This window comes from Dromiciops gliroides, chromosome 4 (assembly GCF_019393635.1).
Source record: "Dromiciops gliroides isolate mDroGli1 chromosome 4, mDroGli1.pri, whole genome shotgun sequence".
Taxonomy (NCBI): Eukaryota; Metazoa; Chordata; class Mammalia; order Microbiotheria; family Microbiotheriidae; genus Dromiciops; species Dromiciops gliroides.
This window is the reverse complement of record NC_057864.1, coordinates 138149619-138164781: the sequence shown is the minus strand read 5'-3', so window position 1 is coordinate 138164781 and position 15163 is coordinate 138149619. Positions and strand designations below refer to the sequence as shown.

Below are 15163 nucleotides of genomic sequence, written 5' to 3'. Positions count from 1 at the left end.
TGTGTTGGGGGATATTCAGAAACATAAGAGCCTATTTTCATTATTTACTTCTTTACCTGTACTCTCATGGTACCACTTAAGGGGGAAAAAAATCCTTCTCTTCCAACAATCATCATGGACAACTTAATCATCAAACATCCCACTCAGATAGCAAGTTGGTGACTCTGCAAACAATCTCTTGATCTTTCTTATTGCTTTTTCCCCCTGTTGATGAGTCATCTTAGTCATATTTTCATTTAATGTATAATTGAGACACCAAGTTGGAAACTTCAGAAACAAATGCATTGGAGTGTGTCACTTGAAACTGGTACAGCTTCTTTTACTCAGTCAACAAATATAAACTCATTAAATATTTTATTGAGTCATATTGATCAGCATGCCCCAATTTAACCTTCTTTGGTTTTATTGTGTTTTATTTTTCCTGAATGGAAATTCTAATTCCTTGAATGGTAGCTGAGTCACCCACTAGAAAAGGTAGTGATATTGTGAGGAAGGAAATCTGGGAGTGCTCAAATTATATAAAAGTATAATGTGAGGACAGCTTAGGCTAAGGTGGTCAGGTATTGTTTGGCAGATGAGGGTACATCCAAGGCAAATATGAGGTATTGAGGCTGTAAAGACAAAAGTAGAGAAGAAAGATATGATTTCTTCTCCACAATCTACCAGTGGCTACTCCCATAACTAAAATCACAGGGAGAGAACAGGAATCAGTACTCTTTTAAAGGAGACATAGGTGGAAAGAGGTTTATAACATGGAAAGAGTCCTGTTTGTAAAGGCAGAGAACCTGGAGTCAAAATCCGTTTTGCCACTTACTACCTCTCTGACCTTGAACAAGTCACTTAAACTTTCTGGGTCTCAGTTTCCCTGTATGTAAACTGAATTTAAATAAATAACAGATTTAGAAATGGAAGGGACCTCAGAAGTTATTCAGTACAACCTCCTTCATTTTGCAGGGGAAGAAGCTCAGCCTAAATAATTTATATCACTAAATACATCACAAATTGCCATAGGCAATTCAAATCCAACATGAGCAAAATGAAATTTGTTTGATTGCCTCAAACCCTCCCCTGTTTCCAACTTCCCAGTACCTTTAAGGGTACCACCATTTTCCCACTCACCCAGGCTCACAAGGTCAGTGTCATCCTTAATTCTTCACTTCTACCCAACACATCCGATCTGTTGTTAAATCTTGTCAGTTCTACTTTCTCAACATCCCTTATATAGATGTCTCCTTCTCTCCATTCACACAGTGACTACTGTGGCGCAAGCCATAATCATCTGACACCTGAAATATAACAATATCCCTCTTCTTTGTTGTTTGCCTGCCTTAAAGCTTTCCATCCTTGAATGCATCCTTCAATCAGACGCCAAGGTTATTTTCCTAAAACACCGATCCGACCATGTCACTCCCTCCCCAGTAAATTTGGAAAAGCTTCTTATTACCTCTCAGATTAAATATAAACTCCTTTATTTGGCATTTCAATTCCTTTACAACCTGTTCCCTTATGTTCTTTTTTGTTTTCTTTTGGTGAGGCAATTGGGGTTAAGTGACTTGCCGGGGGTTACACAGCTAGTAAGTGTTAAATGTCTGAAGCCAGATTTGAACTCAGGTCCTCCTTACTCCAGGGCCAGTGCTCTATCCACTGTGCCACCTAGCTGCCCCCCCCACTTATCTTCTTTACAGTCTTCTTACACTTTATGCCCTTCCATAAACTCCATGATCCAACCTTCTGGAAATTCTTCAAATATGAAATTATCTCTCCACAACATGGCTTTTTGGTTGGCTACCTCCAAAAATTAGAATCATTTCTCTGCTCACTTCTATCTCCTAGCTTCCCATGTATCCCTCAATAGTCAACTCAAACTATACCTTCTGCAAAGCTTCTTTCCTGGTCCCTCTACCACTCACTGCTAGTATCTCCCCTCTTGCATTTACACAGCTTAAATGTAGGTAACAATTTCCATCCTGTCTCCTCTGTCAGAATATGAGTTTCTTGAAGGTAGGGACCATTTTTTGCCTCTATTTGTAATTAGCTTTTCATAAATACTTAACTGACTAACTTGCCCATAGTTACTCAGTTTTTCCATGTCAGAATTAGGGATTTCCATCTAGACTCTCTTACTCCAGAGTCACCCTTTCAAGATACTGACTCCCTATTATTATTGTTGCTTCTGCCTATGTATGTATTGTCTTATATGTGGCTTCAAGTGCTGACTGCTCTCAAAGTCGCATAACCAATATCACCCCAGGGAACCACCCCAAATCACTTCTGCCCCATGACTGCCCTAATATTTTCCTCTGGATCTTGCCTACAGCCATCACCAGTTCTAGAGCCTGGGGCTGGACTCCTGGCCTTTGATCAGCTTTAGTGTCCGAAACAAGTTGGGCTCTGAGCACACCACCCCAAACAACTTCCCAATGAACTTTCTATAGCGCAATGAGACTGCGATTACATATAATCCTAGAGTATCTTTATTTGTTCTATAATTTAATAGTACACCTATAAAATAATTACATTATACTTATAGCTTTTTTCTTCATTTGTAAAACAAAAAAAAACCACAAACAATTAAATACAGTTTGAACCATTATAAGGTAAACTTAATTTTTACATACGATAACCTCCATAAAGGGCTTCACACTGCAGCATATCCTATTGCTTTAATTGATACCCCTGGAGAGTGTGCACGTTTGTGTTGTGTTTATGTATAGCTTAATCTGCATGATCATCTGCTAACTTGGTCACAGGGATTGGCTTTGCAAGAGAGAATCACCCAAGGATGTCCTTTTAGGTTCCTCAGAGCTCCTTCCTTACATAGCTTTTCTGCTGACCTTCGTAATCTCAGAATTATTTTTAATTCATTACTAAGTATAAGAATGTCAGTTCTGCAGTTAGGTAGGATTCGCCCATCCTCCTCCCCCTGCTGCTCTCACCTGCCTACATCTACCCCCACACCCCACTCCCCAGCTTCCTTCACCAAGATAGTAATTTAGTGCTGCTCCCTTTAGGGCCACCACTTATTTAATTGAGAAGCATGTCAAAGGCAGGTGCTGAAGCCAACTAACTTTTCAGTAGCACATTCCCCATCCTCATAAATATGAATCATTAATAAACATTAAAGAAGTGAGGCTGGGAAAGGAAACAGGCTAATGACTTCTAGCTCCCCAGGCCTCCCCCTGAAATCCTGTGAAGACCCTTTTAAAATCAACAGGTGAATGTCAGAAAGAAATGAACCCTCATTCTTTCCTACAGAGTATTTCGCGCATGGATCAGGGAACTGAGCCATTGTGAACCTCCTTAACAGGAGTCTCTTAACAATTTAATCTTAGGGGAATAAGAGGGTCACTTCTTGAGAAATGACTCTAAATTGTTTCAGAGGATGTAGAGTCTAATAAACATGCAATTCTGTCCCCCCTATAAGATTTTATAAATCCTCTTTCTCACAAAGCAAAACAGGCTATTGCTGCAATCGAAAAAAAAAGAACCTGTAGGATGTCAATCAGTTACTTGAGGCCGGGGACCTCATATTCTGAAAACATCTTTTTGAAAAAATATTTCATTTGTTTTGTCTTTGTAACTCCACTGCCTACTGTGGTAGCTTGTAAGTAAATAGGCACTTAATAAGCATTTGCTGAACTTAAATGAATCATTTCAGTTACCTAAACTTTTTTTAGTCAACTGACTAATGCAAAAAATTGGATATGTCACTGTGAAGATGAGGGCCCATTTGTGAAAAGTTAAAACTTTGTCCCTGGAACTCCCATGCATGTAGTCTTTAATAGAAGGGTTCCTAATCTGGAATCTTTGGACTCCGGAGGGGCCTGTGGATAAATTTCAGGGTATTCCTGAAGATGAAGGGTCATTTTGGGGGGGCGGGGCAATGAGGGTTAAGTGACTTGCCCAAGGTCACACAGCTAGTAAGTGTCAAGTATATGAGGTCATATTTGAGCTCAGGTCCTCCTGAATCCAGGGCCTGTGCTTTATCCATTGCGCTCCCTAGCTGCCCAAAGTGGTATTTTTGTTTAAATTTTTACAAATCTCCAACTGAAATTTAGTATTTCCTTTCATTATTCTTTTAAAGCAATATTTATGCTGGGGAAATGTATAGGCTTCATTAGAATGTCAAAGAGGTCCATGACATGTAAAAAAGGGTTAAGAATCCCTGATTTAATGGCTTAACTTAGTTTTAATTGGATGCATTCCATTGTTCATTTCTCTCTGCATAGAAAAATATCCCAAATCCTTTGTCTCTTAATTTCCCCTTTCTTTTTAGCAGGAAAGGTCTGTGCTTAGTGTCATGGCAGTGAAAATAGTGTTCTTTCTTGTATCTAAACACCTTAAAAGTAAAGAGGGCTTTTATTCTTCAACTTGACAAATAACCTAATTCATTCTTGCCCTAATCCTGCCCTCCCCCCACCCTGTGCCAAGATGCTCTAGTATCTTAAGTGAAATTAGTGTTTCCCCCACCCTCCCCATCCCCAAGCATAGATATTTAGCAATGAATGGCTGACGGGGAAATGTTTCTGAGTCGCAAGCTTCTGCACCTCTAACTACCAGGAAGCTGGTCTATGTGGAGGAGGATTTCCACCCCAGCAACTTGGTGTTTACTCAGAATTGTCATCCAATGCCAGTCAAAATTGACACATGAAACAATACGTGGATAGGATGATTATACTTTTAACAGCTCTTTACTACAGGTTGATTATAAAAAACCAGCGTTAATGTAGAGACCTTTGTGTGTAATAATATTCTAATTGCAGCAACAAAGCATGCAAAACCAAAATCTGTCTCAAGTCCATGAATGGGGGGGAAGGGAAACAACAACAAAAATTCGAGGAAGCGGACACCAACCCATGCTTTAGGGTGGGAAGGAGAAGGCAGTGTGGTACAGTGAATCTGGAGTCAGAGACCCGTATTCAAGACCTGCCTCTAACATGAACTAGTGTGTGTGACCTCAGCTTAATTGCTTTGCCTCTCCCAGTCTCAGTTTCCCCGTTTGTCAAATAAGAGGATTGGACTAGATGACCTGAAAGGTCCCTTCCAGCTCTAGAACTATGATCATAAGATCCTATGACTTGAGCAAAGTCCCCTAGGGAAGCCAAATCATTGGTTCAAAGGACTCCCAGCGTCTTCTTGTAATCAGGCTTGTCAAGAGTCTCCCCATAATTTGGTTTTGTTTTTATTTGAACCATGTGCTTGTCTACATCACAGCCTCAGGCAGCAGTGGTGGCATGAAATCCACAAAGTGAAAAGCTCCCAGTTGGGAAATCCAGTGACAGTGAAGCCATAGAGACATCTTTCACTTCACGTGGTTATGGTTGGAGTGTAGGGTTGAAAAAGAGATAAATTTCTTTTCTTTTCTTTTTCCCACACAGTGGAAACATTAATGCTGGATTTAACAGTGCATCACCTAAAATATCCTTCCAATTTCTTTCTTTCTTTTTGGTTGGCGCCTGTTTTCCATCTTCTTCCTTAGGGCTTGCTTCACAGCCTGGTCTTGGATGCAGGAATCTTGCCAAGGGGCACCTGGGAACACATAAGCCAAGCTTCTATTTCCGGTCACGGTGACACGGAAACCTGCATCCCCCGAGAGAACTGCCTGCTTGAAAGGGAAGGGACCAGCCAGTGCGTGAATCTGCTCAGAGGAAAAGGGATAGAGGCAGCAGCAAATCTGACAGGAGGTGGGCTGAGGGGTCCCCCCTAAATGCTGAGCAGCATCCTGCCACTGTGGCCGTTCACTGCTTGTCTGAGTCACTGAGGTTCACAGACATGCACCGACACTGCTTTACTTTCTGGATCTTTTTGTGTCGATAGGGCGGGTCCTGCCCTGGGCACTCTAGTTCTACCAGGACCGAAGTGACCCGCTGGGGCTTACAGAAGGCACAGGACTGGAAGGACTCTTCCTCTTTCTTCACATGCCGAGGGATGTAGAAGGAATTGCACTGGCCATAACAGAAGCGGTTGAGAATGGTCCTGCTCCGACAGCCTTCTTCGCTGACCGTCTGTCTCAGGGGCTGGGTCTTACACCAATCGCTCTTCAGATATTTCCGCTCAGTGACAACTAAGGCCTCCTGGCTAGAAGCCAGCACTTCCTTCATCTGATGTTGCCACCTCTCCGAGTTGTTGCTGCTGCTGTCCTTGTACGGGGAGGGGATGGCTCCTGGGGGCCTGTTTTTCCGAGCTTCGGCTACCTTCACCAGCATTGCCACCAGGAACAAGGAGAGGGAAAGTTTCCAGAACATCCTGCAATGGGAAAAGAGTAAAAGAGCATTGATTAGGAAGGACAGTGAGGGACGCCATACTTGCTTCCGACATAACCTTTTGGAGAGTTCGATGAGAAGCTGCCAGACCTTCATGGTCAAGGGATAAGCGAATACACTTGCAGGCTTGGGCTTATATTAACCCCGGTGCCTTAGAGTCCTCAGTCAGTCAAAAATGAGTGCCTGTTAAGTTCTTATGATGTGCTAAGCACTGGCAAGGCAATGAAAAGCAGAAATAGTCCCTGTTCACACAGCTGGGTGGCACAGTGGATAAAGAGCACTGGCCCTGGATTTAGGAGGATCTGAGTTCAAATCCGGCCTCAGGCACTTGACACTTACTAGCTTTGTGACCCTGGGCAAGTCACTTCACTCTCATTGCCCCGCCAAAAAATCAAAAACAAAAACAACAAAAAATAGTCCCTGTTCTTATGAGTGCACATGCTAGTGGAGGAAACAATATGAAAATAACTATGATTGTACAAAATTTATATAGGGCAAATCGGAGGTAAATTCAGAGGGAAGGTACCAGCATTGAAGAGGAATGGGAAAAGCTTCTTGTTGAAGTTGAGATTTTAACTGAGACTTGGAGGAAGACAGGAGGTGAAAGCCAGGAGGAAGATAATTCTAAGAAAGGGAAAATCCCAGGGGTCCCCAAGGCAAGTTCACTCAATAGCATCATTGGGCTCTAACAGAGGCCATGAAACAAACAAACAATTATTGACTGCCTACAGAACCATTTAAAAATTGCCATGTCCTAGATATTACTGTGCAAGGAAAAATTAAAATGGGCCAATGAACTGAAAAATTGAAGTACCTAACCTCTCAAAATTTAATGCATGAGAATGTCTTATGAATAAAGTGTAATAATAATACATTTAGGAATTACCTTAAAGCATTACTCAAATATAACCTTTTTTTTGGGTGGGGCAATGAGGGTTAAGTGAATTGCCCGGGATCACACGGCTAGTAAGTATCAAGTTTCTGGGGTCGAATTTGAACTCAGGTCCTCCTGAATGCAGGGCACCACCTAGTTGCCCTCAAATATAAACTTTTTTTTTATTGTTATTGTTAACCTGCCCAGTAAATTACTTCAATTTCCTTCCACAAATGAAAGCATTATTATCATCATCCTTTAAAGTATCAAGTATTATTATATACACATACACCCTACTCTTCTGGGTAGCATGTGAGATAAATGGTATACCTGATCTTTAGAAATGTTTAGAGGGCCAGCAGTGGATTCAGCACCAGCCCTGGATTCAGGAGGACCTGAGTTCAAATCCAGCCTCAGACACTTGACACTTACTAGCAGTGTGACCCTGGGCAAGTCATTTAACCCTCATTGCCCCGCAAGCAAAAAAAAAAAAAAAAAAGATATGTTTAATGAAGATGCACAGCATGAATGTGTAGAAGTAGACATTATATGAAAAGTAGTTGAAGAAACTGGTGGGAGGAGGGCAGATATGTTTAGAATGAAGAAAAGGAAGTGAGGATCACAGACCTAGATGTAAAAGAGACTTCAGAGGCCATCAAGCCCAATCCTCTCATTTTAACAAATGAGGAAATTGAAGTTAAATAACTTGTCCAGCTCACACATTAGAGGTGGGATCTGAACCAACCTCTTCCAACCCCCCTGGGAATCTATCCACTCTATCATTATGCCTTCTTAAGAAAAACACAATAGTTACACAGTCCGGCTGGATTGATCACAATGGTCTCTTCCAATTCAGAGGTTCTGTACGGCACTGAATTAATTGAACGAATTCAATTCGAATTCAACAAATATTTATTATTCTCCTTGCATCATAGGCAAGTATTAATAGAATGTTTGATGAATGTCCTAATTACATCTTTTTGTCATTATCATTTCTTTCCAGTAGGAAACTCAAAGAAAGTTTGATATAGTACCTAGTTAAGCAATGCATCAAAATGGACTTTAAATAAATATATAATTATGATGACTATGGATTTAAAGTGAGCTTTCCTTGAGAACAAGAGAGTTGAAGAAGGCAAGGGAAAGTGAAGAAGTGAAGATGAGGAAGAAGACTAATAAAATAAAAAAGTTTTTTTTAAGTTTTAGCAAATGATATTTTTTGAAAGTCTTAAGCTAAGTTTTTAAAGGTCTTTTTCTATACCATTTTATTTCCATGCATAAAAGACATATATAAAAGCAGTCACATTTCCAAGACGTTCATGGCAAACATGAAATATTTGACCTGTGAAGTTTAATTATCTCATTATTTTTCCAGAGTGATTTGAGCTTTCAGTGGTCTCTGAAAAAGAAAGCATTCTGGTTCCTTGTTTAAAAGTTTCCAAAATTATTAGCATTCTAAGTAAATATGACCCAAATTTGATAAGCCACAGCCAGGAAACATTTACAAAATCAAGCCCTCTTCCATCCATCCCAGAGCCCAAAACAAACATGTATCATTGATAGAATGAAAATCTGTTTCCCTCAGCATGTCCTAATTATTGTCTTTGATAATAGCATTGAAATATAGTCAGACCAGTTAGGGGCAAATATTTTTGGAAGCCATAATTCTGGTTTGGTGGTTAATAAGTGTGCTTTTTCACTTGGGCACCTCTTTATTTATTTTTTAACATTTGTAAAAAGATTTAGTTATCTTCCTTAGAAGTTATTCCTTATAAAAGCCCAAGAAGAAAAGAAAGTTGCTGAATTCTCAGAAGAAAATGAAATTGATGAGAAGAAAATGTTATGAGGTCAGACTGGTCTGCATGGGACAAAGTTGGCTTCTCCTTTCCTGTCTTCTTCTCCTTTCTCTTTCTTTCAAATAGGATTCTTATCCATGACCAATAAAAGAAAAATGATAAATCAGGATGGTGGGCTAAAAGCTCTTCTGCTATTGCTTTTCCTTTAGCCGTCATTCAATCACCTTTAGGGACAGTATGAGAGCTGCTGCCATTGGCCTTTTTTTTCTTTGTATGTGTTCAGAACTGAAGTGGGAGGGAGTGTGTTCTTCAGTTCTACAACCACCCCAGTTCCTACAAGGTATGTGATGGAAGAATTTCATTCAGTAGTCCAGAATCCCTAGTCTATTTCTCTTGAACTTTGAATCAATAAACAGACATTTACCAAAGGCTACTATGTGCAAAGAGCGTCATGGTAGGTGCTAGGTATATAAAGATTAATGCACAGTCCTTCCTCGTAAGAGGCATAAGTACAAAGGCAACATTGAATAAAGTACTCCAGGAAATTGAGGAAGAAACACATTGATTTGGTGAAGATCTGAGAATGCTTCATGTTAGAAATGGCCTTTTATCAGTCCTTAAGGGCACATGAAGAAGGGGTTCACGTTGGGCATGAGTGCCTGTGTGAATGTAAGCAAGTACAACCCAACATGTTACAGTTGTTCAGTCATTTCAGTTGTATCCAACTCTTTATCAGCCCATTTGGGGTTTTCTTGGCAAAGATAATGGAGTGGTTGCCCATTTCTTTCTCCAATTCTTTTTACAAATAAGGAAACTGAGGCAAACTGGATTAAGTCATTTACCCAGAGTCACAAAGCTAGTAAGTATCTGAGCTACCAAGGGCCTGGCACTCTATCCACTGTTCCACCCAGCTGTTCTAAGATGTCACAGGGACCACTGTTGTATACAACCTGTTTGCTTTACAGATATTGAGTAAAACTGAATGAATTGTTCAGGGTCAAACAATTACCAAGTTCCTGAGGCGGGATATGAACTGAGATCTTCCAGGCCAATTATTCTCTGCATTTTGTCACCGGTTGTGTCAAGTTAGGCGAATGGTTTATATTCCAATTTAGCTGAAACATTGGTTATTAACAATTATTCAGTGTACAGCGGAAGAGTTTGGAGCAACAATACAGCTTGGCATAATGAATAAGCACTGGGTCTGGTGAACCTAGATTCCAATTCCTCCTCTGATGCTAACTACGTGCAAAAGCATGGGAAGGTATTTACCTTCCTGGATCTTAATAAGCTCATCTGTAGAAAATTAAGGAGTTGGACCACTATATATGGCCTCTGAACTTCTTTCCTAGTCTAGATTGATAATTCTATGCACACAAGGAGGATAGGTTAGGAAACCTGCAGTTTATCCTCGTGGCAATTGAGAACTGCTGAATCTTCGAGGGCATGATAGTGATGAGATCTTTGCTTAGAAAGTTTATTTTGGCAGCTGTGTGGATAGTTTGCTACTCATACACAAACTGAGCTTAAGAAGCAGTATAGGGGGCAGCTAGGTGGTACAATGGATAAATCACTGGTCCAGGATTCAGGAGGACCTGAATTCAAATCCAGCCTCATATACTTGATACTTATTAGCTGTGTGACCCTGGGCAAGTCACTTAACCCTCGTTGCCCTGGGGGGAAAAAGAAGTATAAAAGATAATCAAAGAGTTATGTGACTATGCAATGAGATGGAGTAGTGATGGAGTAAAAGCAATGGCCAACAAGCAGGTGGCCAGGATAGCTTGTGTGCTGCACTGATACCTACATAGGAGTACTTAATAGTATTATGAGAGCTAGAGAAAGGCACGTTATGCAGACCAACCATCTCAAAAGATTTATAGAAGGACAAGAACAAAGGGTCACAAAAGATGAAAAGGCACAGATAGGTTGTCATCTGTAGCACTGGAGGAATTGCCCATGTGATGGGATAATACAAATGGTGAAATATTGAAATGAAGACTGGATCGACAGGTGTAGGCAAAGGGGGCAGGAAGAGAGACTGAAGGCAGGATAGACTGTTAGGAGGGTATTAAAGCAGTCCAGGCAAAAGGCCATGAGGAATTAAAGTAGGCTGGTAGTTTTGCAAGGTGAGAGAAGGGGACAGGTGTGAGAGGTTTTCCTCAAGGTAGAATCAACAGGATTTAGCAAAGCATTAGAATGGGGTGGTGGTAGTTTAAAGGGAAATGATAGACAAATGATTGGTCTTTCAGGAATGTTTGAAATAGCTACCGTCATAACACTGGGGATACTTTATTCTACCCTCACATCTTGAATTCAGCTGTTATCTGAAGAAACTCATAAATAAATCCTGTTGGTTTTATTAACTCTCCTGCTGGTCTGACAAGGTTGTCAATCAGCAGGGGAACCAGGGCTATAAATGCAGATGGCCTAAGCAGACTGTGCTGGACAAAGACGTTTGTGCAAACAGAGACTATGGGGTCCTTTTATCCCAAGGGGTTGCTTTTGGTGCAGGGTATTTAACTACCACAGCAAGGGCTGGACAGTACCAAAGTCACCTAGTCTCTGAAATCAGACTGCCCAGAGTAAAGGCAGCACCTTTTAAACCTTTCTAATTGTAGTCATTTAAAACATTATTCACCATCCGGAAGTGTCATAGCCTGAAGCAAAAGGTCCCCTGGAGCCAGTGGACTGAGAGGCAATTCTGATTATAACCTCAAGGAAAGGAAATAGTAGAGTTGAGTCATCATTCCTTGATAGGTCTCTATATCTAGGAACCTCTGCTTCTCTGGAAAATACTGCTGCATACAGGAGCTAAATTCCCTGACTAATAGCTGTAAGGTTGGGAGTGTCTGTGGCCTCTCTTCTCATCTGAAAGAATAAATGAATGAATAAAGTATGCATTAAGGATTTACTAGGCCCACATCACAAGAGAGTCTCTGCTTTCAAGTAGCTCACCTTCCAATAGGAATGACAACCTATATGGAAAGTTTCAGCAGTAAATCAGATGGAAAGGCCCAGGGTCCAAATACAGCAGCAAAGCAGATGTTAATGCCTCCATCTTCTTTCATTTCATTTCAACTGATAAAATGATATCAGTTTCTGATGTTCAACCATTTCACACTCCCACCTGGCTTACATGAACATTAAAGATGAGGACTTTCTTCTAATACTCTGCATTATGTGCCACATTGCTTCTCTGTCAGATAACACGTACTCCTTGTCTCTCTAGACTGAACACTGAGACCTCAGTTCTCTAAATCTGAATGTATCTGTTTTGCTCTTGCTGGCATTTATATAATACCTTAAGTTTTGAAAAGCACTCAAAATATATTATCACACATTTTCCTCAAATCTCAGAGGTAGGTACTATTATTAAGCTTTGTTTTATAAATAAGAAAATCAAGGTAGACATAAAGTGACTTGACCAGAATAATACAATTAATAAGTATCCAAGGGCAGGACTTGAACTCACATTTTCCTGATTCCCCTTTAGAAGTGTTATCAAAAAGTGACCCATGGGGGCAGCTAGGTGGCACAGTGGATAGAGCATGGGCCCTGGAGTCAGTAGTACCTGAGTTCAAATCCGGCCTCAGATGATTGACACTTACTAGCTGTGTGACCCTGAGCAAGTCACTTAACCCTAATTGCCTCAACCCCCCCCCCAAAAAAAAGCTATCAATAAGTGTTGTTTTTTTTTTTAAGAAAGAAGGTCTGGGGCGGCTAGGTGGTGCAGTGGATAGAGCACCGGCCCTGGATTCAGGAGTACCTGAGTTCAAATCCGGCCTCAGACACTTAACACTTACTAGCTATGTGACCCTGGGCAAGTCACTTAATCCCAATTGCCTCACTAAAAAAAAAAAAAGTGATCCATGTTACGCTCCATTTTGTGTTTTACCCAAGAAAGCTGTCCATCTTTCCTATCCCTAGTTTCTACTCTGCTTAAATCTCTCTTTGCTAACTGACAGAGCCATTTTTGGCCATGGCAAAGTTCATTATTCATATTTTGGGAGCCACTTTGGCAATGAGAGAAGAGTCATCTGATCTGTAATGCTTCTATTTGAAAGAAAAAATAGAAGTAAGGCAATGTAATTTAAACTCTGAGTCTGAGGGTGCTACGGCTGGATGAAAAGGAATAGCCGAATTTACCCAATTCCTCCTGAAAGAAATAAAAATAGCAGGAAATCCAAAATAAGAAATATTGAGTGCAAAGTTTTTTGATGTGGTAAGGAAGGACAGGAAGTTATTAGTGGCAGGCAAGTCTGTAGTGGAATGACCAGGGCACCCTGCATGACTCAAAAGAAAGAACTGCAAATTTCTTCATCTACTTTTCCAAGTGATACTGCTCAAGTGGAATGGGGAGTGTCACTTCCCTCCAGGAGAGGTTTGATTCCTTCTTGGAAAAATGAGATTATGTTCCCTAAAGGCCCTTCCAACCACACAAGAATCAAACCAGTACAGTTTCCTTCTGTTTTTGACTATCAGGTGAGTCCTGATACTGGCATCTCTCTCCGGTTTGTTTTGTTTTGTAAATGAGATAATGTTAGGAGTTGGGGAATCCAATTCAGAAAAAAAAATCAAACTGGGTGGGGGAAAGTGGGAAATTGGCTTCTAAGGAAGTTCAGCAGGATATGTGAAAATGCAAAAGAGGTAGGAGTCCGTTGTTCTTCCATCTGCCCAAACTATGAGTCACTTTTCTGTTTCTCTGTTTTCTCCTCTGTAAAACAATGTTAATGGTACTTGCCACCACCCTATTCCATGGGGATGTTATGAGGAATGTGGTGTTGAATCCTGGGGTAATCTAAGAACTCTCTGGGGATAAAATGTCATTACTTTTATTTAAGCAAGGATCACAATGGTGATAAATTTTCTAAGGTTTTTTTGTTTGTTTGTTTATTTGGGGACATTGTTCTCTGAAGCTGTTATGCTGTCTAATTTTTTTTCCAATAAAGAAGGTTTTTTTAAGGATCTTGCCTGAGAGAACAATGCTGCTGAAATAAGAGGGGGAAAAATGTCAGTTATCCCCCACCAATACACTCCTTTTCCCCTAGTGTTAGTCTTGTATGTTGAAGACAAGCTTTTGAACAACCATTTCCACTTGGCCGGGAGCAGACAGAGTTTTCTGCATTTGTATATGTAAAAATTAAAGAGGCCTGTTTAAAATGCTTTCCACAAAATCAAAAACATCCTACCCATGCACCCTGTCTGACCCACCCGGTATGCTGCTCACTGCTTCACGCTGCATTTGCTTTGTATATAGTGTGACCAGTCCTGGAGATGGTGATAAACCAAGGAGTGGCAGAACCATTTCCCCTTTGTACTTTCTGTGGTACACATGAAGAATTCTTTCCTTTTCCCCTTTTTCCTGGTTCAGCACACCCCAGTGAAGTTGACCTTTTCGTCCTTCAAAGCAGATCGCAAGGGGGGAAAAAAATCTATTGATTCTAGCCACTGCCCAACAGCTGTGAACCTTTCTGATAGGCTTTAAAAGACAATGGTATACCATAGGAGACAGCTGTGGTGTCATGGAAAGAGCACTAGCCTGAGAGTCAGGAAAGCCTAGGTTCAAATCTCAGTTCTAGTGCTTATGGCCTACATGAATGTTGCCAAGTCATTTGGCTAAATAATAAGACTTTCAACCCATGATTCTGTAACACTTTCTTCAAAACATTCCTGTGAAATAGGTGATGCAGGCATTACTATTTCAGTTTCACAGACAAGGGTATGAACCTCTAAGAAAAGGGACTTAATGAAGGTTGCATATTGTTGGTATGTGAAACAGAAAAGACTGGAAAGCTGAGTCCTCTGATTTTAAATTCAGTGCCCTTTCCAATAAACTACCATAAACTTAATTCACTACCTGCCATGAACTTAGAGTTCCAAAGGCTTTTAGATATCACCCAGTTTCATCCTGTCACATTACAGATGAGAAAACAAACCCAGAAATATTAAAACACACAATTACGGTCACATACTGAATAGGTGGCTTCAGTACCCTAAATCCATTTAGGCATCAATTAAATAGGAATGCTTATATCTGCCCTGCTTCTCAGTAGCAGCTTGAAGATCAAGTGAAACAATACCTGGGGCTTCATAAGCCAAAGCACTATGTAAAACATTTTTTTCATATCGTTGCTATCCATCAGTCTGCAAAAGACAAAAAAATTATATAATTATGTAACCTAGACCACTTGTCCATCAGACATATTTAATTGTTCCTCAGTGCCCCA

At 40.6% G+C, this 15163-nt stretch overlaps 1 protein-coding gene across 4 annotated transcripts in view; it reads right to left on the bottom strand.

The window, feature by feature from the left end:
• Window positions 1-2468: 2468 nt before the first annotated feature.
• Window positions 2469-15163, bottom strand: part of GREM2 (gremlin 2, DAN family BMP antagonist) — a 145985-nt gene continuing 133290 nt past the window's right edge. For all 4 annotated transcript variants that reach the window (XM_043999344.1, XM_043999343.1, XM_043999346.1 and 1 more), the window contains exon 2: window positions 2469-6246. In XM_043999344.1, coding sequence (XP_043855279.1) covers window positions 5739-6245 — 507 coding nt within the window. In that variant the 5' untranslated portion in view covers window position 6246 and the 3' untranslated portion in view covers window positions 2469-5738. The remainder of the gene's footprint in view (window positions 6247-15163) is intronic.